Source organism: Schistocerca serialis, chromosome 8, assembly GCF_023864345.2.
Source record: "Schistocerca serialis cubense isolate TAMUIC-IGC-003099 chromosome 8, iqSchSeri2.2, whole genome shotgun sequence".
NCBI lineage: Eukaryota > Metazoa > Arthropoda > Insecta > Orthoptera > Acrididae > Schistocerca > Schistocerca serialis.
The window spans coordinates 57,429,940-57,457,876 of NC_064645.1; the positions used below are offsets into that span (position 1 = coordinate 57,429,940).

General features: G+C 41.0%; 1 protein-coding gene across 1 annotated transcript in view; it reads left to right on the forward strand.

The window, feature by feature from the left end:
* The window catches only part of LOC126416089 (origin recognition complex subunit 6), a 79,484-nt gene that overhangs the window by 44,660 nt on the left and 6,887 nt on the right, over window positions 1-27,937 (forward strand). Inside the window, exons 5-6 of the mRNA XM_050083584.1 lie at window positions 13,742-13,911; window positions 26,928-27,106. Coding sequence (XP_049939541.1) covers window positions 13,742-13,911; window positions 26,928-27,043 — 286 coding nt within the window. The 3' untranslated portion in view covers window positions 27,044-27,106. The remainder of the gene's footprint in view (window positions 1-13,741; window positions 13,912-26,927; window positions 27,107-27,937) is intronic.

Below are 27,937 nucleotides of genomic sequence, written 5' to 3' on the forward strand. Positions count from 1 at the left end.
CCACTTAATACGTTAGCTATCTGTGTGTGTGTGTGTGTGTGTGTGTGTGTGTGAGAGAGAGTGAGTGAGTGAGTGAGTGAGTGAGAGAGAGAGAGAGAGAGAGAGAGAGAGTCTTGCTATATCCATGTCATTCAATAAGAAACCACAAGTGCCTTCCGGGTCATGCCAAAAGAAGTGCACCCTGGTTTGGTTTGGTACAGGTTTGGCTAACCTGTGATTCCTAAGTTCAGGTTTTGACCATTGCGAACAGTCTTCTGGAACTGTAAGGCCCTGGTGTTCATCAGTGACTGCCATTTGTCATGATGATGCATTGTATAGACTGATCAAGGATAGAGCCATTCACTACCTTCATTACGAAAGATGCCCAGAGTAATTTTAAAGCTATCGACATTACAAAAAGTCCTGTATTCCAGACTGTTTTTATGTCTGCATTTTGTAGCATTTTATCTGAGCACAATAACAATGCAACAGTGTTGTCGTAGGTATGTGGATACTCCATCACCTGTTGTGTGATATTCTCTGAATCAGTCCTCATGATTTTCCTACCAGTGAATTCATAGTTCTCAGTATAGAGATATATGTGATGTAAAGGATATTAAGTCAATGAGACACATTCAAAGCTATGGTAAGTCTTCATCTAAATTCACTCTGTTTATGCCCAAGATCCCTTTCTTTACCTACAGACAAAAGAAAGGTTGTGTCATTTTACTGGGAGTTACAAAAAGTCAGAATTCAGGAAATGGGGCTGCAGAGTAGTTTGCAGAGGATGAATACATGGTACACACAATGAAAAAATTGCTGTCCTTGCATGTAATCACTTAGCTGATGATATTAACACACTTCCAAACAGTCAGTTGTGCTGTGTGTGGGCTTCTCTTCCAGTGAGAGCTCTCACCATTGTGCAGTGTTGGAGGTGAACAAATGTCTGTACACAACATTTTAGCTGAATTTGTTTTTTTTATATTAGCATTCAGCGAATCACAGTATCCTGAGTTATTGTTTCAGCTTCTTCTGTGTTTGTTTTGGTATTTTAATAACATATTTTAAGTACTTTAGTGCTCCTTCATAGTAACAACTCAGTAATACCTACTGTACTGTATGTAATCTTCGATATACTAAATCCATACTCATAAATGCAAAAGTAACTCTGTCTTATGTTTTCATGACAAAAACTGCTGAACCAATTTACAGGGTGTCTGACAAGTTTGTAGGTTGTATGCACGTGTTAATATGTGGGAAATGAGTGATTGAGATTTTAAGGAAGATTTTATGGAATCTGTTTCTCACTTTTAAACTCTTTAGCCACACTTTCCTTGGAATATTTTAGTTTGCGTACTGATACAGCTACAAGCGCATCTACAGCCTCCACAAGCCACTGTACAGTGCGTCGCAGAGGGCACACTGTATCACTACTAGTCATTTCCTTTGTTGTTCCACTCACAAATAGAGCAAGAAAAAGATTACTGTCTATTTGGCTTCATTTGAGTCCTAATCTCTTGCGTATTATTTTTGTTGTCCTTATGTGAAATGTATGTTGGTGGCATTAGAATCATTTCAGTTATTTCTCAATGCCAGGGATGATTATTATTATGTCGTCCATACAGGATTGTGTGAGTTGGTCAAATGACCGTATGTTTGTACTATACTCCTGCATGAACGATTACTTAAATGTGAAATTTTAAACTTCGGCTTTTGTTTTGCTATCTTCCACTGCCACACCAAATGTGTCAATGAGTGACTAAATGGACCTGCTTTGGAATTTTACTAAGAAGCAGAATTTTCTCAGGTTGTCAGCCAGATCTTTTGCTAATGTACGATGGTGCTAGTCATTGCACGTTTCACACATGGATCATTTCAGAGATGCATGAATCTCTGCTAACCTATGCCTGTCATCATTTGTGCGTTCTCTTTTGAGCCGAGAGTGCAACAGTGTTTACTTTGTCAGCATTTTCCAAATTCTGTTGTTAAACCACAGTGGGTCTTCTCCAAACCATAATCCACATAGTGGGCACATTCTTGTTCAGTGCACAATTTACCATCTGTTTAAAGTTGGCTTGTAATTCCTCTATGTCTATCATACTGGAACTAAATTATGTCAGTTCATTGTCTAAATGAGATGCTAACAACTGCTTATCTGCTTTTTCTAGCAGAAACACTCTCCTAGCCTTCTTGACTGATTTATTAACTTTCATAACAATAGCAGCTATGATGACTTACTGTCACCAACCCCCGTCTCTATACTGACACCATCGATAAGGTCCAGTCTATTTGTCACTGCAAGGTCTAAGATATTTCCATTGTATATGGGCTGATGAATTAGCTGCTCAAAACAGTTTTCAGAAAATGTGTTCAAAAGTACTTCACAAGACTACCTGTCTGTATCCCTGCAATGAATCCATAGATAAATCTGTCTATACTTGGTAGGTTAAAGTTGCTTCTAATTAGAATTGCATGAGCTGGGTATTTACTCGCTACTGGCCATAGATTTTCTTTGAATGACTATAACTGTCACGACAACAATTAATTCGTTTCACCTAAACCTGTTATACGTGACTCGATAACTTTACTGTCACATTCAATTTCGACCTCAGCAGTGATAATATTTTAGTCAACTGCAATGGACACTCCCCATATTGGTGTCTAACCTGTCTTTCTGTGTATGTTCCATTACTCACTAAGTATCTCAGAGCTTTCAACTTTGGGTTTCAGCCAGCTGTCAGTCCTGAGAATAATTTGAGTGCGAGAACTTTCCTGGAGTGTAGTAAAATTCGAGAACTTTGTCACAAATACTTCAACAATTTACTGATAAAATTTTGACAGTCTCAGTGTCTTAACTCTGCAGTCTGAATTCGCAATCTGTGCATTGACTGGCGAGTGTTCACCAGAGTACCTTAAACTAATGTCTAGCCTAAAAAGACCATTTGCACTCCACAAGTACTCTGCTACCCAAGTGGATGCTTCCTTTGTGTTGTGTATCCCTACAGTAGGAATCCTATAATTCTGTACTTTATCATGCAGGTCTAGAAATCTGCAGCCAAGACCATCATAGTCGATGAAGGCTTTTGTTGGTACCCTCGACACAGCTCCAAACTGTAGAACCCTGATAAAAGCTGGGAAGAGTGGTGCAAATTGCGAGCTCTACTTGCACCCCGCGCATGAGGCCAGCAGTCTTCACCACCTCTGCCAGATGCCTGTGAATCCGTGTGACGTTCACCATTAATCCAGATGTGAGCCACAAGTTGCAGATGGCTGCACCCTGCAGTCTCGATTGCTGCAGGCAAGTCCACCGCTGCGTCTTGGATGAGGCCCTGTGGCAGACGTACTGAATGCACTCTGGCTTTCTTTCCAGCCATGAACACTATCTTCCTAAGGGGCTCCATAACACACCTAATGTTGGAGATCCTGATAACTAACAAACTCTCCCCCAGGGGGTCCACAACTCTTTTGTGGATAAATGCGTGGCGAGCACGGGACCCGCTAGTACGGCTCTTTCCTTTCCAGGCTGCATACCGTACTTTTCCACATCCTACCTCATCCCCCATCTTTCCTCCCCCTCCCCCCACCTCTTCCCTTCCCCTTCTCCCATACTTTGGGAGTATGTTTCATGACTATGTCCAGAGACAGATGCTTGTAACTGTAAGACATAGTTTCTCTTCTTTGCTCTCTATGCTGGAAAGTCTCTGTCCACCCTTTGTCCTCCTCGTTTCCTTGCCTCTTCTCTTTACCCTCTTCTCTAATGCGCCATTTGAGACCTCTCTTCTTTCCTTTTCATTGTTCTCCCTTTCTCTTTCTTTCCTCTCTGTGCGTGTATGAAGGCTGACCCACATGTTCCCACATGTAGCCGGTGACGGGGTAACGCGTAAATCCCCACCCCGGGTAGACTGGTAGGACACTTACGTAGCCCCTGGTAAATGCCAGGCCCAGGGAGGATTTATTACCTGAGCTGGTGCCTTCCGAACATGCCGATTGGTCCCTCCGTCCGTTTCTCGGGAGGTGTGACCTGAGGTGTGAACAATCACCTAAGGCAGAAGTGTCCTCAGAGAGGGCCCCAACGAGAAAGGAGCGCACCATCGGAGATGCTGTTAATCATGGGGGATACTTTTGCAACGGTTTTCTTTACGTCTACAACTTCTGCTCACAAGCAAAAATTAGATGAGTCTCAGCCACAGACAATTCTTCCATCAGTGCCACAATTCCTAGTTGTTTCTCGGCCTGACGGAGGTCAAGACTTCTCCACAGTCAACCCTTTCATTATTCAGAAAGGTATCAACACAACTGCAGGTCCTGTAATGTATTGTTCCCAATTAACAAATGGCACCTTGTGCTGTTAGAAACAGTCAGTGCCCTCCAGGCACAACAAAAATTTCTGTGAACTACACTGCTGCACATCTTCCCTGTTTGGGTGGAACCACACCACACTTTAAATTCATCATGCGGTGTGGTTTATACACGCTCACTTAACAGAGTGTCCAATGAGGACATTCAAAACTACCTGTCTGACCAGGGCATAACAGCTGTATAAGTCATGAAAAGGGTTGACAAGGACAGCCTGTACTCTCTTCTTGATGTTTGACAGAGTTCAACTTCCATCGAACATTCATGCAGGATATGAGATAATTTCAGTTTGCCCTTACTTCCCTGACCCTACACATTGCTACTGGTGTCAGCGGTTTAATCATACCAGCCAGTCGTGTTCCAATCCGGCCAAATGTGTTACATGTGGCAGGGATACTCATGAGGGTGATTGTCCACCTCCATCCCTTCGTTGCATCTACAGCATGGGCAACCATACTGCTTCATCTACAGATTGCCCTACTTTCGAAGATGAACGAATTATTCAGGAAATCCGAGTGAAGGAATAGGTGTCTTCTTTTGCTGCTCGTAAGTTATTTACCAGTCAAAAGCCCACTGTGCCTCTGGCAGGTAAATATAGCACTGTCCTTGCATCTTCTCAGCCTACAAAGGAGGTATCCACGCAGCCTTGTGATCTCACCTTTAGTGCCACAGTCATCAGATCAGCCAGCTCAAAGATCGCCCATTCAACCTCCCCACTATCACCTGCTCTCTCTCTCTCTATGGCTCACCCTTCATCGGCTCCTGCTAAATCATGAGCTCCAAAATCGGATGCCCGGACTTCCAAAAAAGAGCCTACTCGCGAAGATTTTTTACATACCCTGAGTTCACAACCATCGATTCCTCCCTCATCTCAATGTCCTGCTTCCAAGAAGGCTCATAAGAAACGAAGTTCCTCTCCTTCTCTGCCACGGTGTGTCTCATCTACAGTGCCACCCGGCGGTAACCGCCCTCAGCCGTCTTCTGTGTCGCCAAGGCGCACTGCTGGTGGCTGATCAACCAGCCAATCGTTGGTGGCAGGATCGTTGGTGGCAGGAGCTGGCCCCTAACAACCTATGGATCAGGATCTTCTGCCTTTGGCTGAATTCTGTTCCACACTGTCTGTTGCCGGCTCACAGTGGTTGTTGAGTTGACAGCAACCGTGGTGAGATTCTTCCCTTTTCTGTCCACCCTACGTCAATTATCCTTTAGAATATCCACGGCATTCGAACCAATCGAGATGAATTGTCGATCCACATATTATTCTACTCCCTGGTCATCTTCTGTCTTCAGGAAACAAAGTTGCATCCCCACAATCACTTTGTTTTCCCTCATTCCCAATCAGTCGGGTTTGATCTCCCCTGTTGATGGCACTCCTGCACATGGGGGACTTAAGATTCTTCTCCATGGTACTGTCCATTATCACCCAATCCCCTTAAACGGTTCCTTCCAAGCTGTCATTGTCTGTCTTTTCCTTTCTGGATGCACCTTCTCTCTTTTTACCATATACATTCCATTGTCCACACCGATGGCAATAGCTGATCTCGTTCATCTCCTTGGTCAGCCCTCGCCCCCCTATTTGCTGGTTGGGGACTTCAATGCCCACCACCCACTTTGGGGACCTCTGCGTCCTTGTCCGCGATGCTCTCTATTGATTGCCCTCTTCCACCAAGCGAATCTTGTTTGCCTCAACACTGGGGAACCTACATTTTTGTCTGCCTCCACAACAAATTTCTCTTATTTCGACCTTTTGGTCTTTACTGTTCACCTAGCTCGGTGCTTTGAATGGTTCGCTCTTGCTGATACAGACTTGATTGATGATTCCATGTGTCCTTAGATTACAGCCACAACTGCCATCTATGCTACCAAGATGCTGGAAGTTTTCACAAGCCAATTGGACACTTTTCTCCTCTCTAGTGACATTCAATGACCCTCACATTCCTAGCATTGACGATCAGGTCACTCATGTTACGGAAGTTATTCTTAAAGCCGCAGGATGTTCAATACCTTGCACCTCAGATTTGCCCTGGCGCCCCCCAGTTCCTTGATGGAACAAAGCATGCCATGATGCAATACGCGAGCGGAGACATGCTCTTTGTGTTTTCCGCCACAATCCTACATTGGGCAACTGTATCTGCTATAAGCAGTTATGTGCGCAATGCCGTCACATCATCCGTGATAGCAAGAAACCAAGCTGGGACTTCTTTACCAGCTCCTTTAACACCTTCACTCCCTCATCAGTAGTTTGAAGTCGAATTAAACGGTTACCCGGCACATCTAGTTTCTCCCCAATCTCTGGGCTCACTGTTGCGCATACCTTAGTGGACCCAGTCACAATTTCTAACTCATAGGGTCAACACTTTACTGAGATTTCAAGCTCTTTAAATGACCAGCCGGCCTTTCTCCAGAAGAAACGAGCAGCTGAAGTGCAACCTCTTGCATTCTCCTCTCAAAATAGTAAAACCTATATTACTGTTTTCTCTATGTGAGAACTCCAACACACACTGTCTTCTTCGCGCTCTTCTGCACCAGGACCGGATGATGTCCACTTTCAGATGTTGCTGCATTTATCATACCATAGTCTGCGTTACCTCTTTCGCCTTGATAACTGAATTTGGACCAACAGTACCTTTCCCAGAAGATGGTGGGAATATCGTCATTCCTGTTCTGAAACCTGGAAAGGACAGACATCTCCCCTCTAGCTATTGCTCCATATCCCTCATGAGTAGTATATGCAAGGTTTGGGAGCGTATGGTGAATTGCCGTTTAGCCTGGTGGCTGGAGTTCCGACACCTTTTAACACCTGTCCAACGCAGTTTCTGAAAGCTTCATTCCGTAGTTGACCATCGTGTTGCTCTCTCCACTTATATCGTGAACTATTTTTTCAGGAAACGTTAAATGGTAGCAGTATTTTTTGATCTGGAGAGACCATATGATACCTGTTAGAGGACAGGCATCCTCCGCACACTGTTTTCTTGGGGCTTTCGAGGTCGGCTACCCCTTTTTATTCATAAATTTATGACAGCGCATACATTTAAGCTGTGGGTGAACACTACTTTCTCCCAAGATAATGGGGTGCCCCAGGGCTCAGTGCTAAGTGTTGTACTTTTTACCATCGCCATAAATCCAATTATGGATTGTCTCCTTCCCGATGTCTCGGGGTCCCTCTTTGTCGACAATTTTGCGATCTACTACAGCTCTCAACGGAACAGCCCTTTTGAACGATGTCTTTAAGGATGTCTTGATCGCCTCCACTCATATAGCATCAAAACCGGTTTTCGCTTTTCTCCCAGTAAGACTGTCTGTGTAAATTTTTGCCGTTGTACAGAGTTTCCTCCACCTTCCTTACATCTAGGCTTTGTCGACCTTCCGTTCACGGATGTCGCTAAATTCTTGGAACTTATGTTTGACAGAAAACTGTGCTGGTCCTCGCATGTTTCATATCTTTCGGATCGCTGTCTGTGATCCATCAACACCCTCTGTGTTCTGAATGGTACCTCCTGGGGAGCGGACTGAGTGGTCCTTCTCCGCCTATATGGACTATGGAAGGATAGTTTTCTCCTCTGCACGACCGTCAATTCTTCAGCGTGTCGACTGTGTCCACCACCGTGGATTGCGTTTAGCATCTGGAGCTTTTTACACCAGCCCTGTGGAAAGCTTTCATACTGATACTGCTGAACCTCTACTGTCCAATCGGCGAGCTGTCCTTCTGAGTCGTTACTCTAGTCATCTGTCTTCCATGGCTGTTCATCCAGTCCATGCCTTTTTTTCGATGCCTCCTTAGTTTTAGGGTATGCAGGCCACCCTTTCTCTCAGGAGTTCTCTTTTGCCTCCACTTTCTTAAAACTGGGGGTACGGTGCTGCCTTGGCTTTGCCTCCGGACCTGCCTGCTCTGTGACCATTGTCAGCTTCCCAGGGATAATACCCCTCCTCTCGTTTATCGTCAGGCATTTGCTGCTCTATGTGCACAAATGGAGGATGCCACATTTATTTACACTGATGGCTCAAAAACAACATTTGGTGTTGGTAGTGCCTATATTGTTGGTGACACCTCCAATAGATTTCGGCTTCCCGACCAGTGTTCGGTTTTTACTGCGGAGCTTTACGCTGTTCTCCAGGCTGTCCAATACATCTGTCGCCATAAGCGGATCCAGTATATTATATGCTCGGATTCGCTAAGCTCTCTCCTCAGCCTCCAAGCTCTTTATCCTATCCACCCTCTGGTCCACCGGATTCAGGACTGCCTCCACTTGCTCCACTTGGGGAGCGTCTCTGTGGCATTCCTCTGGATCCCAGGGCACGTTGGTATCTGCGGAAACGAGGCAGCCGATAGAGTGGCCAAAGCTGCAGTCTCTCTTCCTCGACCCGCTGTTCGCATGGTTCCTTTAGCCGATCTACAAGAGCGTTTTATGTCGTTGCTCTTTTATGGCACGCACATTGGTCTACACTTCCCAAAAATAAATTACGGGAAGTGAAACCTCTTCCCTGTGCTTGGACCTCTTCCTCCCGACCTCGTCCTCAGGAGGAGATAATTTTAACTAGACTACAGATAGGGCACTGTCTTTTTAGCCATCGTCATCTTTTAAGTGGTGATCCTCTCCCGCTTTGTCCCCATTTCTCTCAACCATCGATGGTAAGACACCTTCTACTTCAGAGCTCCTATTTTAATCCGCTACATGCCCGTTTACAGCTGTCGCCTGATATATCTTCCATTTTAGCAGATGACATGCACTCAGTCGATCGCGTCCTGAAGTTTATAAGTGTCAGTGAGATGACATCGGTCATTTGAAGCTCTTTTTCGGAAAAACAACCCCCCCCCCCTCTCCCCCCCTTCTATGGTAGTTTTCTAAGATTTCCTTCTGTTTTTAGTTTCCCCTCTGTTTGAGTTTCACTCCCATTGCTGCTGATTTCCCATTTGGTTTTTTACCCTTCCCTAAGCCGCTGAACGGTTGCTTAAGCCCTTAAAAAAGAACCTAGCAAACTCCTGCCCATGTGAGCCTGCTCGAACCCTGGTTTGAAGGAGTGGCCATCTGTTCACTCACAGGGTGAATGGGCAAGACCCGATGGACAGCCTTCACATTGGCCCTCCACCTCAAGTGACATGACTGCATTACCATCCACCACTCATCCGGCTGTGTTTCCTTTGTGCCCAAAAGCCCAAAGCTGCAATACTACTCTTCTATGCACCACCCAGTTAATAATGATCCTGATTTGGATAAACCCTGAATTATCATTTTTTTTAACATGACAGAAGATGGGGACTGTCTTGACCAAAAATGTGTAAGTTATTCGTCAGGTCACAAGAAAAGGTGACAACTTTTGCCCATTTTCTTTACATTAGTGGATGTTGCTTGTGATGTGAACACTTGGGTGTTGTATGAGGCTTATCCAAGGGTAAAAGGAATGACAAGATTGTTCTTCATGGAGCAAGAGACCTTGTTGAGTGTCATATGAAGCGAAAACTTCCTACTGGGTGCGTGCCACGAGATTTGACACCATCGGAAGAATACTAAATCTTTAAGAAGAACCTCAAACAGAAAAATAATAGTTTGAAAATGAAAAATGTATGCCTTTTGCGCAGCATGTTTGAAGTGGAAAAACAGGGTATCTGCATTAACAGTGTGGTATTTCAGTTTGTTTGGAGTGTTTTCAGAAGGTCTACTAGGAATTCGTGCAGGCTGAAATTGATTAAAACATGATTCAATGTTCGTAAGAGCACACGGTTCATCTTTTATAGTTAAAATATGGCAAAGTTTCTCCATTCATAGAATTATTCAGTGTAATAGTTGCTCTACATTGATACGCTAAGTGGTAAACTCAAAGTTGATTTCACACATAAGTTCTCATAACTGTAATTGTTTTTCCAAGTCTTTATATTGCAATTTGATAATATTGTTTCCCTTATGATAATCTGTGAGTGAGTAGACAGGTTACCAGCTATTGTTATTTTAGTAATATATAAAATAAAAGTATACTGCAAATTTTGTTGTATTTTAGTTGGCTAAGTATTTTAAATCGTGCATTGTTTAAAAACATCCCATTTCCCTCAAGGACTATGTTGAGAAGTGTAATGAACAAGAAGTCATGTAAACATATGTATTCACCAAATATTTTATATATAAAAAATAAAAAGGAGGCCGAGATACCCGTCCATGGTAATTGTATTCCTATAACATACAAAGTACTTAAGGGTTGACATTTTGTAGACTGCTTTCAGAAGCATATCCCAGTAATTTGTAAAATTTGTTTTGTGTCCTTGTTAGTGCAGTGAGTATAATCTTCACATTCTTCATTCTGAAGTTATTTTCACACCCCTCAACAGTAGTTTGATTAAGTTATGTATTCTTTTGTTTCATTATCCATATGTTTTATTAAGCCATATATATTAAAAGGTATATGTACGTACACGTTTGTATGTTCCACATCTCCTCCTAAACCGTTGGACCTATTTCAACTGAACTTGCTGCACATATCACTTACTGACTGGGAAGAATCACTCTGGTGATGAGAACCACATACCTACAAAGGGATGAGAGTGGGGGTGGGGGGCAAAAAAAGCAGTGCAGCCAATGACCCGTGCATACTCATACTTAGAATGAGAGCACTTAGTGATTTGGAGCAAACGTTACACATAATTTCAAACCTTTACGGAACTTTTTCACATTGACAGCTCTCATAAAATACTGAAAGGAAGAAAGTTTATTGCTTACTGCATTTTTGCTGTTCGTGCAGGAAAACTTCCACATGAAGCGTGACATTTTAATTTATTACTTATTTACAACTAACCCTATTCACAACACTTTTCACTTGCAGTAGCCACATATGTTGTTTAACGTAGCTACAAAATTATGTCATTGTACAACACATAGTTCAGGAGATATGATGTCAAATACTGAGATGCTTGGGAAAAGGGGGGGGGGGGGGGGGAGAGTCAGTGAAGCAGCTGAGAATCTAGCACGAAAGTGATAGAGACTTCCTAGAATGTTCCTTCTAGGATGTGCAAGAATGTTCCATTATCCTGTTGTGGGGATACAGTGCAGCTCAGAGGAGTAGATATAAGCGATGGTGAGACACATGTGTCACTGTACTTCCAGAACTTGATTATAGTAGATGAAGGAAAAATGGAAGTGATAGGAAGTTAAATAAATATAAGCCAAAGTGAATTGCTTAAGCTAGTGAACAGAGTATTAAGAGGAATTTTATTATATTAAGTAACAAAGAGATCTTGCCAGTGGTGAAATTAAAAGAAGGGAACAGAAAAAACAGCAAAGAAATGAATAGATGAAGTATGGGGAGCATGTTTAACTTCACAATAGAAGAAAATGAATAGGTTGAGAGAAAACTTTAACAGATGAAAAACGAGATGAATTGGAGAAGATGATTGAATGAGACACTCAGTAAGCAGACAGAGAGAAATTGATGAAGAAACAAGATTACAAAATAAATCAATTAGTGAACTTTATCAAAGAATACAATCACAAGCACATGAACAAAACATTAGTATAAGAGAAGTGCAAAGCAGAAGTAGTAGGAATTACAGTTTCACAGGAGAAGCATTCCGTTATGATCGCAATAGAGACTAGAACAGACACAAACATGTTGTCTCTGGCAAAATGGATCATGTGTGCCAGTTCTATGGTGCCAAGAGATTCAGTAGAGAAACACCAGGAATGTGTTGCATGAGTGGAAAAATTTGATTAGCACTACTGTAAATTTCTCCACCAGAATTATTTAACTACATGAGTGGAAAAACTGGAATCAGAACATTTCCTACAAAATATCAGACCATACAATACTTACTTTCAAATGACCAAATTTGGTGAACATCAGTTCAGTCCTGTGTTTTCAATAAAAGAGCAGATATAGAATTGGATCATTGTCACCATTTCCAAATAAGTCTTATAAATGTTTGCAGGTTTATTTCAGTGGTAATGAACAAATGACAGTTAATTAACATCATGCAAATACAAATATAGAGCACTGGATCAAATAGTGTAAGTGTGAAACTGTAATTTGAGCCGACAAAAGACTAGTTGGAGAACATGATCAGCAGTTCAGTGCAACTCAAGAAAAGAGGGCTACATTTCAAATTAGGGTGCTGTTGAATAGGTAGTGTTGAATACTTTAATGGATATAAGATTATTTTTGAGCATTCGAGAATATTTCTGAGTGTCAAACACTAACATTTTTATGATTTCTTTAATTATTTATTTGTTCAATTGAGTGATCTGGAATGTTGTATAGTGTTCTTGAGTGATCTGGAATGTTCTAAGAAAACAAATGAAGACTAAGTGAAGCAGATCTTTCTCAGCTAGTTCAGTTATAATTCCTTCTTCTCATGAAGCTTTTTTAGTCTTTAATCCTTGTATACTTTCCCCATTACTTCTTTGGGTAGAATTTTTTCCTTATATTCGTATATATCATCTTATATCTCTTGTTTCACATGGAATTTAAAACATTTATTAAAAAAAAATGTTTCCTTAAATGAATGCAGCTGAGTTGGGTACTTGAGCAGTGTTTGCACATTCTTACTGGCCTGGCATACTATTTAAATGCTGTAGTGTGTCCAGGTAGTCACTGCTGCTTTCACTAACGCTACATGTTCCATGTAGGATGTATCACAGGATTTAAAAAGCTCTGATGAGTAACTGGTAGCAATGCTTCCACTTAGCATAGTACCCTTGGCCAGTGCTGTTGTTCTCTTGACTTCATTAAAGACATCCATTGTTTTTCTCCACATTGCTATCGAGATACCAATTTAGTAATTTCCTCGTCTCTTAATTTTCAACACTTCTATTGCCAGATTAACATTCATGTGTGTATATAACTGCTGTCATGCCCTTACCCCCCCCCCCCCCCCTCCCTCCCCAATTCCATGTCCAACCCCAGCATTCAGCTTGGCATTAGACTAAAGCAAGTCATTTACCTCTAGGGGGAACCCAAACTAGAAAAAAAAACCACTCTTTGCTTGAAAAAGTCAATAAAAAACCCAACTGTATTCTCACCCCTACAGTCTGAATTGTTGACTACCTTCCATGCTCCTTGTGGCTTCTCAGGTGTACAAAACCTATTTGTGGCTTACATTTCATTGTTGATTTCCTTCTTGCACTATCCTAGTGATTATAATTTAATATGAAATGGTGGGCGACTTCAAACGTTATCTAACAGTCTCCCTATTTCGTGCAACATTCTCCATAATTTTTCATTAAGAAGGAATCTTTGGTCCTGAAAGCTAATGTCTATGCCTTGCCTTCTGCTATTTTGTAAAGTATAGTTTTCCACCTTTACTGTAATTTAGTTTCTGAGATCATTATAAATGTACAACTTTCATGGCGGTGGCACTGTTTGATCCATTAGTATTGCACAGCAGTCCAGCTTTTCTCATGACATTCAATCTTAATCTTTTCAGGGAAAGAAAAGTAAAGCTTCAGATGCGTAAATTCATGGAAATGTGTAATCTAAAAAAAAGTGGGTTTGTTCAGTTAGTTGCTGATTTTGACAAATCTATTGCGTCTATGAGAAGACAAAAAGAAGAACCTGCAGAACATGCACCATTATCAAAAGAAGTCAATCTGAATGGTAAGGAACAGGGTCTGATTGTTACTTTTCGTCATACGTGGAGTTTAAACGTAATTTTGCTTACAAAATGTCATAAATGAACATCTGAAGTGTTAAATCAGGGGCTCTGTATAACTTGCCTTCATTTTGTAGTAATAATCTTGAGAAATCCAGAAAGAGATTTTTGTGGAATTGAAAGGAATTGTGATTATGGAAAAGAAATGTTGGCAGCTGCTTTATTCATTAGTAATAATGTTTTGGAACATAAATCTTGATGTGATATGCCATTTAATTCCAGGTAGACATCCTGAGACAGCCTTAATCTGTAAAAGAGACACTCATATGCACTATGCGTGCATGCGCATACACGTATAAGCACACGTGTATATATATATATACACACACACACACACACACACACACACACACACACACACACACACACACACACACACACACAAAATCAAGCACACCTCATGCAAACACAACCACCAACTCCAACATCTCAGGCCAGAATGCCATTACTCATGAAGGTTTTGGACGAAAGCTATATGTGAGCATCTTTTAAGCATGCCTGACTGCAACATGATGTATCTTCTTCATGGTAAGAAGCAGTCTGTCTTTCCCTATGTTGTTGATTCATTATTTTCATAGCTTTTCCTAAGTCATTACTGGAGTATGCCGAGATTGTTTCGTGGGTGGGAAAAAGCAAATTCAAACATCTCCACAACATTTTAAAAGCTACGTGTGTTCTGTGTGTGATGCCAAAGGTAAACATGTCACGCAGTTTGGCCAGCCTTTACTGTGTGTGTGTTTGGCAAAGCTGGTATGCTTGAACTGGGGGCTGGACAGCGGTAATAATTCTCTGTAAACGTACACTCTTTGCATACCATGGTGAAGACCACTGAGTGCAATAATGGAATACACTGATTCACAGGAAATTGGGATCTTAGTTCAACTCTAAACAATAACGATGTTACAAATCCTATATAAAGCCCCCCCCCCCCTCCCCCCCGTTCAGTCTCAGTGTTGGGTACATGATGATTTGTTGGCTGCATACTGATGGGGTGGTGGCTAGTGAAATATTTGTTATCAAAGCAGCATTTTTAGAACCAAATACATTTCAGTTGTTTTAGGCTTTCTCAGGTTTACGAAACAGGGACAGAATTCACTTTAAATTTCACTGTTGCTTGGGGGAGCACACCGTTTACCATTGTATCAAATGAAAACACTCCTTACAAATAGTTGTGCCATCTGTGACCAGTAACACCAACTGGTGAAAGAGGGCTTTTGATAATCAATAGAGCTCAGCTCAGAATGTATTTCTAACAGTTACAAAGAAACGGGTGTTGTCAATAATGTTTTTACAACCATAAAAATAGTACAAGATTTTATTTGAATAGGTTTTATTCCTTCTTTGTAGAAAAAGAGGACTTCCAGTGCATGGCCAATAGTCTGAAGTTGGTGAATTTTCTAAGAACACAAATCCAGAACATAAAATGCCAAGTGCGCTGCTGCAGTGGTTAGGACTGTTGACTTGCATTTTGGAGGATGGCACTTCATATATTCATCCAGCTGTTTAGATTGTCCATTGTTTTTGTAAATCAGCTAAAAGTTCCAGGATGATACCTTTGAAAAGGACACAACTCATTTTCTTCCCTACCCATCCTCCAACTTGTGTGTGTACTTCTGTGTAGTGCTCTCATCAGTTACAGGATGTTAAACCAGCTCCTCCTCCTCCTCCGCCTCCTCCTCCTTCTCCTCCTCCTCCTCTTCCTCCTCCTGCCAGAGCACAGAGTAATATGCGAGTATGCAGCATTGATGGAGCTTCATCAAATTATCATCTATAGCAGCAATGTTGTCTCATGCATAGATTTAATATGCATTGATATTAAAGAGCTAAAAGAAGAAAGTAAAAGGGACTGTATTGCTGATTTGTAGGATAAAATGAAGAAGATTGGCAACAAGCTTTGCTGAATGGCTACAGTTGTGTGGCTGGTTTCACACAATTTATGATGAAGCTGTCCATTCCAAGTCCAATGCACTACTTCAAATGCTAGCACCAAGGAGAGATAGCATTATCGTTTCAAGGGTTGGCTATCTGTGGGAAATACAAACTAATCACCAACTAGTCAACTACCCCTTGCACATGACCAAGCAAGAGCATAATATTTTTGGTTGGGCACTTTATGTGGAGTCTAACAACATTTGGAGAAAAAAAAAATACCAAAAATGACACGAAGCAAATTACATATTCAGAAGTAAAGACAGGTTATCATATTAAAAAGTCCTCTCTGTGTTTTGCTACGTATTTTGCTTCTGTGATAAACCCATCTTAGGGGAAAGATTCCTCAACTCAGACCCTGTCAACACAAACTAGTATGAACACATGCACCTGAAATTTTTCATGCAAATGTGGATCTTTGCTAATGTCGGCAGTCCCCTTCACTCCACCTTCAAAAGTGACAGTCATAGCTGCAGTAGGACTCATTGTCTCAGCCATAAAGGCTTATTGAGAGCAAATGAGCCTACTTCAACCATCTCAAAAGACTCCCTCATTTCAACCAAGGAAATATCAGATGAAAGTGACCGAACACAAAAATGCCAGGTCCAATGGCATGAGACCATAGTTTTCTTTTTTTCTTTTTGAGTAAAAAATAGACCACCTTACAGATAATAGTGACACTGAAGTCAGCTAGAGAGAACCAGTAAGCTCTTCTGTGAGCTCTCCAACCATCACATTGTCCCCTCTTCAACAGATAGCAAGAGAGGAGAAAAATATCTGACACCCACTAGGAAGCTCTTATCCTTCAGTTGAATATAAATTAATTAAGGACACAAATGGAGGAGTTGAAGTTAGTAGAAAAGCTAACAAGAATTAAAGGATTTGGAAATGCGGCAGCCTGTTGCCCATGTTATTTGATCTTTATGTGAATAATTTAGGAGTAAAGGGGACCACTTACCAAATCGTAGAAATGTTGAGTCATCGATGTTCTCACAAAAGAGAAAAGTAAAGAAAACTTTGCTGGCTTTTGGACAAATCCTTTAACAAGCTAGAGTATGGAAGGGTTGATGGACTGCCCCCCCCCCCCTTCCACACACACACACACACACACACACACACACACACACACACACACACACACACACACACACACACCTGCGCAGCTACAGTGTGTCATCTGAACACACTATGCTGCGATGGTTGCAGTTCATTGTGTGGACTGGGATGGAATGCGGGAGGGAGAGGCAGCGAGGTGCAAGGGTTAGGAATGCGACACGCTGTCACTGTACCCAGTGAGTTCATGCGACACAAGATGACAGTAATGAAATGGTGGTATGGATTGGGAGGGGGTAAAAGGACAGAGGAAGGGGGGACTGGACTGCTCTGTAGGAGATGTGGGTGCAGTGGATTAGCAGAGATTGTGACCAGGAGGTTTACAGGAGTGAAGGATGTGTTGCAAAGATAACTCTAGACTGTGTAACTCATAAAATCTGGTATTGTGCCATTCAGATGGTACAGTTTGTAATGCAACTGTTGAATGTGTTGCGGTGAGCAGCATGTTCCACTACTGAATGATCAGCTCTTTTCTTGGCTATATTTTAGCAATGCCTATTCATCTTGGTGGACAGCTGGCTGGTGGTCATGCTGACACAGTGCTGTGCAGAAACTACAGCAGAGGTGGTGTATGACATAACTGCTTTCAGAGGTGGTTCTGCCTCTTATGGGATAGGATAAGCCTTTGAAGGGATTAGAGCGGGATGGGCTGGGTGAACCAGGCAGATCTCATTTGGGCCTTCCACAAGGTAAGGTTGTGGGAGAGGCATCTGGACCAGGATGTTGTATAGGTTGGATGGATGGTGGAATACCACTTAAGGAAGGGTGGAAAGGATCTTGATGGGATGGTCCTCTTTCTTGGGCATGATGATCGGTAGTCGAAGCCCTGGCAAAGGACATGATTGAGTTGCTGTAGTCCAGGATGATGATGTGTGGTCAGGAGCGCATTCTACAGATGGTTTGTAAGGGTAATGTGAGGATGAGGAATGTGTGAGGATATGGCACAGGAAATCTGTTTGCAGACTAGGTTTAGGGGTTAGTGCCTGTCTGTGAAGGCTTTTGTGAGACCTTCATCATACTGGGCAGCAGTATTCTCATCATTGTAGACATGCTGTCTACAGGTGGCCAGGCTAAATGGGAGCAATTATTTGGTGTGGAATTGGTGACAGCTGTCAAAATGCAGTTCGAGTCTGCTGTTGGTGGTTAGTCGGCTTGATATGGATAGAGGTATGTGTGGAGCCATCAAAGAGGTTGAGGTCAAGTGTTGAGGTTGCAGAAGAATGAGGATAAGGTACAGATCTTGAAGATATCAATTAATCTGAACCACACAGGGGAATTGGTGTTTTGGGAGGCCAGGAAGGTTCCTTCTAAATGGCCCATAAACAAGTCAGCATAGGAGGTCCTATGGAGGTGCCCATGACTGTACACCACAGATTTATTTATATATCTTCCCATCTAAGGAGAAATAGCTGTGTGTGAGAATGTAATTGAAAGGAGTTTAAGGAATGAGATAGAGGGTTTGGAGTTGGAAGGGTATTAGGAGAGCTAGTGTACATAGCAGCAAGGTTATGGACTTGAGGGATGTTGGTGTGTAGAAAGATTGCATCAGCAGTGACGAGTAGGGATCCAGGTGGTTATTGGGCGGGGATGGAAGAGTGTCGATGAAGGATGTGGTTGTATCTTTGATATGAGAGACTAATTAGTTAAGAGCCAAGATTCTTTCAGTGGGAACACAGGGAACCTATTGAGACATCCTGTATTGTTGGGGCTGTGAATTTTGTGAGCCTGTAGAATGTGGATGTGTGAGGGGTTGTTTAGATGACAACTATAGTCGAGAACAGAGTTGACCACCCAGTGGCGGAATGCGCTGCTGAGTACAACGTGCTTGAGTTCAGTGGCTGCTTCAAATCCATGCCGTCTGGATCCTTCCCTTCAACACCAGCTTTTCTGAACTACACGGATGGGAGTTACATTTGCAACACATCCTTCAGTCCTGTAATACTGCTGGCCTCAATGTCTACTAACCCACTGCACCCAGACCCTGTTCCGCCTCTCTCTGCCTGTCTTCCCTCCAAGCGCACATCTCCATGTCATCATCATCATCATCATCACTGTGCTACATGTGCCTCATGTCCTGTGTGTGTGTGTGTGTGCGTGTGTGCGTGTGTGTGTGTGTGTGTGTGTGTGTGTGTGTGTGTGTGTGATTATTACTTTTTTATCCATATTTGCTTTTAGTAGTTTAGTACAGGTGCTGAAGACTGTGATCTTGGTCCCCTAAAATAGTTCTGTCATAATCATGATCATACTTGGATTCCTTCTTGCATTTTGTGTGAGCTGATATGCCATTTCCACCAATATCAGTGTCAGTTGAATTCTATGTTTCAACCATTTTCCATCAGTTTATCAGAACAGGGTGGAAATCAGTTTGAACATACTCGATGGAAAAGCTGATGTAAGATTTCAAATATGCTCTTAGTAATCCACTAACGGGAACTGTGCTTTGTTTACTGCAGTACCAATACATTTAATTTTATGATACTTAATTTTGCTTTATTGTTTCCTGTAGCCGAGGACAAGATTTTAAATGTATCAGCCAATATAGAATCCCATATGTTAAAATAGCTTTTTATATCAAGCACACATTTAAGTAACTTCCTGGCAGATTAAAACTGTGTGCTCAGGTTCGAGTCTCGGTCCGGCACACAGTTTTAATCTACCAATAAGTTTCATATCAGTGCACACACTGCTGCAGAGTGAAATCTCATTCTGGACACATTTAAGTACATTTCACAGAAAATTAGAAAAATTCATTCAGGTAAAGCTACTTCCTTTCAGCAGAATCTGATGCTATGTAACTTCTTAGCAGTGAATCCAAACACCTTTAGACTAAGATTTCAGAGTAGTTCCTATACGCATATCTTACCCTGTACAATTCATTGTCAATTCCAGAATGAGCACAATATATAGGATAGTAAAAAAGTTGCTTGATATGCTTACCACCTATTATGCGGTAGTTATTTGAGTAAGATCATTTAAGAGTTCATAAGCAGTGTTAAAGGTGTCATCCAACTGGAGAGCTGGGAGCCATTTTTCATTATATTGAACTAGTCAGTCTATATATAGGTTGAAGTGAAATTCGTGCAGTCGGGCTTCACAGCATGAATCCTCACATGCCAGCAATAAAAAAAAAAAAAAACACCTCTCGGACGAGTACATCCGGCAGAAAAAGGATGTTAAAGAGTGGCAATCTGGCAGCACTTGTAACCACATGTAAGGTAACTACCTCTTGTCAGCACACATTAGTCGTGCTGTACAGTTGGTGTAGTGGATAGTTTTCGGTTAACATGCAGTAATTGTCACCATGCCAAATGAAGCAATGATTCCTTTTATAGCCAGCAATAGCTTTGCTCATTCACTGTGACAAAGTAAATCTGTGACGCCAACACATCAGCCCTCCTGTTTTTTGGAACTGGGTGCACCGGGTATTTGAGGGACCTTGCACTGTATTTGTCTGGAAGTTCTTGTAAAGGTTGCTGGTGCAGGAATGAGCTGCTCCTGTTCTGCAGATGTCACTTTTGTGCCCTCTATGTTCCAGTGTAGTGATGTGAGGTTAGTGAGGAGTGCACCTATAGGGGTATGCAAGTTTGAGCTGCTCTGTAGAAACTGTCTCCTTCTTGCTGCCATTATCAATTTTGAAATTGTGGTTTTCTTTTGAAACTACCCAATACGATCCAGAGTACAGAGAAATGAGTGATTTGAGTGATTTGCACACTGCACCATCACTGAGCCACACGTGTTACTTTTGTACAGGTCTCTGTACACAAACATTATTCAGTTGCCATGTCTGACAATGTTAGTATGCTGAATGTTCCTCATTCTGGCACTGAGTTGTTGTGCGAATTGTGTACATAGCTCTGGAACAACTGAGTGGGAGGAAACTGGCATGATTAATTCTCCCAAAACCAGCGGCTGCTCCCCATTGACTAATTGTGCAGAGGATTATTGTATGTCTTCCTTCACCCTCAGTCTCAGTCCGACCATGACCAGACGCAGTTCTTTGGTCCACAATTTTGCATTACACATTAGGACAGTTTTGAGCATGTGGTAGAATTACTCTTGTTTGCAGCTGCACAGCAGTAAAAGTTTGTGGAAAAGTTGACTTTCAAATTGCCTCCCACAATCTGTGATCACGTTTTGAGGAAGCCAAACCTGGAGAACTGTATATGCACTAACGCCCTTGCAACCATCCCAGCAGATATAACCTGGATTGTGATGACATCTCACCACCAGGTGAAATGATTAATGATAGTGAGTAAATAACATTGTCCCAAAGTGTATGGGAGCAGATCCATGACGTCCACATGTATATGCCAAAATCCTGTTGGTGGCATTGGAAAGTGAGTGATTGGCAGGAAGACATTCCTGCTAATCTTATTACACTGTCATAAAAGGCCACATCAATTTGTCGAATACTATCTTGGCTGTAGATCAGATTCTTGGGTGTACCAAGTTATGACAATATTATTCTGGTATCTAGGGTTGTTGCCTCCCCTTTGCTACATCACATCAAATTCTGTCGGGCACATTCGGAGCTGACAGATGCCAGAGCCGTTCACTGCTCCTCCATATGACAGCATAAGAGAGGATTTTCCTGTTGTTTAGATGCCAACTCTACCCAATGAATGTAGTTTAAAGTGGCACAGTTCTGAGATAGGCAGTCTGTGACAGGATTGTTTTTCCTGTTATGTGACGCACATCAATTGTAAACTGTGTGATCGCTCTTCCTGCCTACACTGTCGCAGTGAGCTGAGGTGTGTGGCTCACTGAAAGATAGCTGCTAGCAGCTTGAGGTCTGTAAAAATTGCAAAATGGCCAGAAAGGCTTGATAGCTAAATAAATAACAAGTAACTCACAGTCGATAACACTTCATTTTTGCTGCTCATGTGTTAAATTCTTAGAAACAAATGCGAACAGCTGCCATTTGCCATCTACTTTTTGTTGAAGAGTTGCACCCACTGCTGTTTGGCTTGCATCAATCACAAGCACCAAAGGGGTGCTCCATCTTGGGTGTTCCAGTGGTGTTTCCTGTGCCAGATGCTTCTTGAAGAAAGCTGCTTCAGCCTCTGGTCTCCACATTAAGTCCATGATGCTGGCACACTGTCAAGTATTTGGCAGACATGACTGAAAATGATATTGTGACCATTTTATTGCTGCTATATTATTTCTTTTAATAATAATAATAATAATAATAATAATAATAATAATAAGCAATAATACCAAGCAACAAAATTAGGAACCAACACAACTGGATACAGATCACAAGTATACATAATATTTATTACCAGATACGCAGAATTAAAATTTTTAACAGAACAACGACTAGCTGATCAGATCCGTGTAACAATCGAAAATAACAGGATACCCCAGTCAGAATTAGAAAACATCAAACAACAAGTACAACAAATACTAGAACAAAATAATGTGCAATCAGAAGAAAAAGAACAAAATACAGTAATGGACTCAAACATCCCAGAGCAAACAAACAAAGAACAACACACATCAATTAAACAATCAGAGGAAAACGAAATCTTAAGACAGCCACCAGAACAAGCACAAATAGAACATGACGTGACACATGTTAGATATAGAAGAAAAATTTCAGCTGCCATATATAGAATACAAAGACACAAACACAGACATTAGACCATTCTTGCATAGACCACCAAATAACCCACAAATCGAAACAACAACAACAACAACAACTATCAACACAATCATACACAACAAAATAAATGAAAATACAACTATGGAAGAGTTACAACTACTGGTTTATATAGGAGCACTCACTACACTAAATATACACACTAGGCAGAGATCAGAACCAGCCAACACACAGAAGAAACCCACAAAACCAGCATGGGAACACAGGCTACAGATCAGAATAGAAAAGCTGAGAAAAGACATCGGACAGCTAACACAATTTATAAGAAATGAAATGTCAGAAAAAAACGAAAAAGGTTAGGTAAAATCTCACAACAAGAAGCAATAGAGCAATTAGATGAAAAGAAGCAGAAATTACAAGCATTGGCCAAACGACTTAGAAGATACAAAAAAAGTGAAAATAGAAGGAAACAAAACTAAACATTCAACAAAGACCAAAAGAAATTTTACCAGACAGTAGATAACACACACATTAAAATAGACAATCCACCAAACATAACAGACATGGAACACTTCTGGAGCAACATATGGTCATACCCAGTACAACATAACAGACATGCACGGTGGATACAAGCAGAAACAGACACATACAAGATGATACCACAAATGCTTGAAGTGATAATTTTGCAACATGAAGTCACCCGAGCAATTAATTCTACGCACAATTGGAAAGCCCCTGGAAAAGATAAAATAGCAAATTTCTGGCTAAAGAAGTTCACCTCAACACGTTCACATCTGACTAAATTATTTAACAGTTACATTGCAGACCCATACACATTCCCTGATACACTTACACATGGAATAACTTATCTGAAACCTAAAGATCAAGCAGACACAGCAAACCCAGCTAAATATCGCCCCATAACATGCCTACCAACAATATACCAAATATTAACTTCAGTCATTACACAGAAATTAGTGACACATACAACGCAGAACAAAATTATAAATGAAGAACAAAAAGGCTGTTGCAAAGGAGCACGAGGATGTAAAGAGCAACTGATAATAGATGCAGAGGTGACATATAAAGCTAAAATTAAACATAGGTCGCTACACTACGCATACATTGATTACCAAAAAGCTTTTGATAGTGTACCCCACTCATGGTTACTACAGATATTGGAAATATACAAAGTAGATCCCAAATTGATACAGTTCCTGAACACTGTAATGAAAAAATTGGAACCACACTTCATATCCAAACAAATTCAAATAATATCACGTCACAGCCAATACAGATTAAGCGTGGAATATACCAAGGAGACTCATTAAGTCCTTTCTGGTTCTGCCTTGCTCTGAACCCACAATCCAACATGCTAAATAATACAAATTATGGATACAATATTACTGGAACATACCCACACAAAATCACACATTTGCTATACATGGATGATATAAAACTACTGGCAGCAACAAATCAACAACTCAACCAATTACTAAAGATAACAGAAGCATTCAGCAATGATATAAATATGGCTTTTGGAACAGACAGATGTAAGAAAAATAGCATAGTCAAGGGAAAACACACTAAACAAGAAGATTACATATTGGATAACCACAGCGACTGTATAGAAGCGATGAAAAAACAGATGCCTATAAATATCTAGGATACAGACAAAAATAGGAATAGATGATACAAATATTAAAGAAGAACTAAAAGAAAAATATAGACAAAGACTAACAAAACTACTGAAAACAGAATTGACAGCCAGAAACAAGACAAAAGCTATAAATATTTATGCTATACCAATATTGACCAACTCATTTGGAGTAGTGAAATGGAGTAACACAGACCTAGAAGCAATCAATACACTTACACGATCACAATGCCACAAATATAGAATACATCACATACATTCAGCAACAGAAAGATTCACATTAAGCAGAAAGGAAGGAGGAAGGGGATTTATCGACATAAAAAACCTACATTATGGACAGGTAGACAATTTAAGAAAATTCTTTCAAGAACGAGCAGAAACTAGCAAAATACACAAAGCAATCACTCATATAAATACATCGGCTACACCACTGCAATTTCATAACCACTTCTACAACCCTTTAGATCACATAACATCAACAGATACAAAGAAAGTAAATTGGAAAAAGAAAACACTACATGGCAAGCACCCGTATCATCTAACACAGCCACACGTATCATCTAACACAGCCACACATCGATCAAGATGCATCCAACACATGGCTAAGAAAAGGCAATATATACAGTGAGACGGAAGGATTCATGATTGCAATACAGGATCAAACAATAAACACCAGATATTACAGCAAGCATATTATTAATGATCCCAATACCACAACAGATAAATGCAGACTTTGCAAACAACAAATAGAAACAGTAGTTCACATCACAAACAGATGTACAATACTAGCAAATACAGAATACACCAGAAGACGTGACAGTAGCAAAAATAATACATCAACAATTTGCCATACAACATAAACTAATAAAACAACACGTTCCCACATACAAGTATGCCTCACAAAATGTACTGGAAAGTGATGAACACAAATTATACGGGAACAGAACCATTATAACAGATAAAACACCACCACGTAACAAATCTGACATCATACCCACCAGTAAAAAGAAGAAATTAACACAACTAATCGAAATATCCATACCCAATACAACAAATGTACAGAAGCAAACAGGAGAAAAAATTGAAAAATACATCCAACTGGCTGAGGAAGTCAAGGACATGTGGTATCAGGATAAAATTGACATTATACCAATTATACTATCAACTACAGGAGTCATACCACACAATATCCACCAGTACATCAATTCAATACAGCTACATCCAAACTTATGTATACAACTACAGAAATCCGTAATTATTGATACATGTTCAATTACCCGAAAGTTCCTAAATGCAATATAACATATACCGTTCAGTTAAAAGGAAGTGACGCTTGATAAAGGTCCGCGTCACTCCATTCTTAACCAGACTTAACGTCTGAGAAAGTAAAGATAATAATAATAATAATTATTATTATTATTATTTATTATTAGCATCATCATCATTATTGTTATTATTTACATACTGAAGGTGGTTGAAAAAGTAGTGATGCTGGTGGAATAATGAAAAAACGTCAGAAGTATTAGTGGCATAGAGATTAATTCGCTTTAGACATCTTTCACAGAATGATTGGGAACAGGTTAATAAAGGTAATGTGCCCAGAATTCTGGAAACATCCCCTAGGCTGTGGCTAAGCCATGTCTCCGCAATATCCTTTCTTTCAGGAGTGCTAGTTCTGCAAGGTTTGCAGGAGAGCTTCTGTTAAGTTTGGAAGGTAGGAGACGAGGTACTGGCAGAAGTAAAGCTGTGAGGATGGGGCGTGAGTCGTGCTTGGGTAGCTCAGTTGGTAGAGCACTTGTCCGCAAAAGGCAAAGGTCCCGAGTTCGAGTCTCGGTCCGGCACACGGTTTTAATCTGCCAGAAAGTTTCAAAGGTAATGTGCATTTTAATCCGATAAAAGAAATAAACTATAGTCCAGAGCAAAGGAGCAAAAAAGATCTGAAAAGAAATAATATTCGTTAGTCACAAATAAAGAAAAAAATTCCTTAAAGAAGGTGGTAAACTTAGAATAAACAATAGAAACTACAGATTGCAATATCAGACCAGAATTCTGCTCTGAGCTGCCAGAGTTGGCGATCTCGTGCATGAGGTGTGCTTGTTCATGTGAATGAGTGGTGTGTGTTTCTCCTTCTTTTTTAGACGAAGACTGTGGCCAAAAGCTTACGTGTAAGTGTCTTTTAATTGCCGCTGTCTGCAACTTTACATGTAATCTTTACAGTAAGCCACAATCTGTCTTTTTCCTACAGTGTTGTTATTAAAATTAGAATAATTTCAACATAGGAAAATGAATATAACAGGAGTTACATGGACATCAGAAAGAAAACAATGTGCAGAGATGATAAGAGAATATTGAAAGAGCCAGAACCAACAAAGAAAGAAAGTGAAATGACGGTATTCGATTGAAAGTACTCGTTAAATGTAGAACTGAGTTTAAAAGTGTTGTGTGTAGTTTCCTTGATCATTAACGTTTAATTCTCTTCCACCTACATCTATGAGCTCTGTGCTCCTTGTCTTTCCACCCACACCCTCACATATCCTTTACCTTCTCACTCTGTTGTGGTATTATTGTGTGCTTTTAATAGAGGTCAGTAGGAAACTACATATGCCTGTTATATTTTGCAAAAACTGGTACCCTTTTAGCAGTCAATTCACTTCTTTCAGATTTGCAGAAAGCAGTGAAAAGAAGAAGTCAGTCACCTCCAAAAGAGGAGGAAAGCTATTCTGACTGGAAGAGAAGAATGCTGCAGGAAATAAATGAATCATCAGAAGACTGCTGATGTGTTCATAGGAAGAACAAGGAAGATGAACATATTGTCAGTTGCTTGTTCGTGTTCAGAAAGGTATTTGTGCATGCAGTTAATAACAAGCTCATTTTCTTTGTATATTTTTTATGTACAGTGATTCCATGTGCAACTAATGTATTTTATTATTGTTTATGTCCTGAAATTATGATAAATAGAGCACTTTCCTTATTATTTCTTTAGTTACTTTCTTCTCAACCTGATATCCAGTTTATTTTCTTGGGATGTTCTGTATGATTTCCTCTAATACAAACAGTTGTTGTACCACCTGTACATCACTGATTCATACCCATGCACTGTTGTGACAGTGCCACGACATTTAACATTGCCGCCACGACAGTACGCGCAAACGGCGATAGAGGCGCTCCGCAACTCGGCTGAGCGCCACCTAGCTACGAACGGCGCCGGCCGCATGTCACGGTACAGCAGTCAAATGAGAGATACTGAGTTGTTATCATGTAATCAGCTATTGTTTCTAAGTGAGTGTGTTTGAATATCCACGCAATATTGGTGATTAAAGGTTATAACACTTTTTGGCGACGAGGTCGGATATTTTCATTGCGTTGTGGATTTGTGTGTTCGTGACGGGGCAGACATGGAACAGCTTATGCAAGCGCTCATTGAACAACAAACACAGCTGACGGCTGCTATTCAGGCACAACAAACACAGCTGACGGCTGCTATTCAGGCGTTGTCGACGTTGCTTACTCATCGACTGTCTTCCTCTTCTCCGCCTCCATTCCCTCCTTGGAACGAGGCCGCTGAAGACTGGGAGGATTATGAAAAGCGTTTGCAGCAACACTTCTTGGCTTTTGGCGTTGTCGACGCTCCTATGTGTAAGTCGTTATTTCTATCTTGGATTTCCCCACG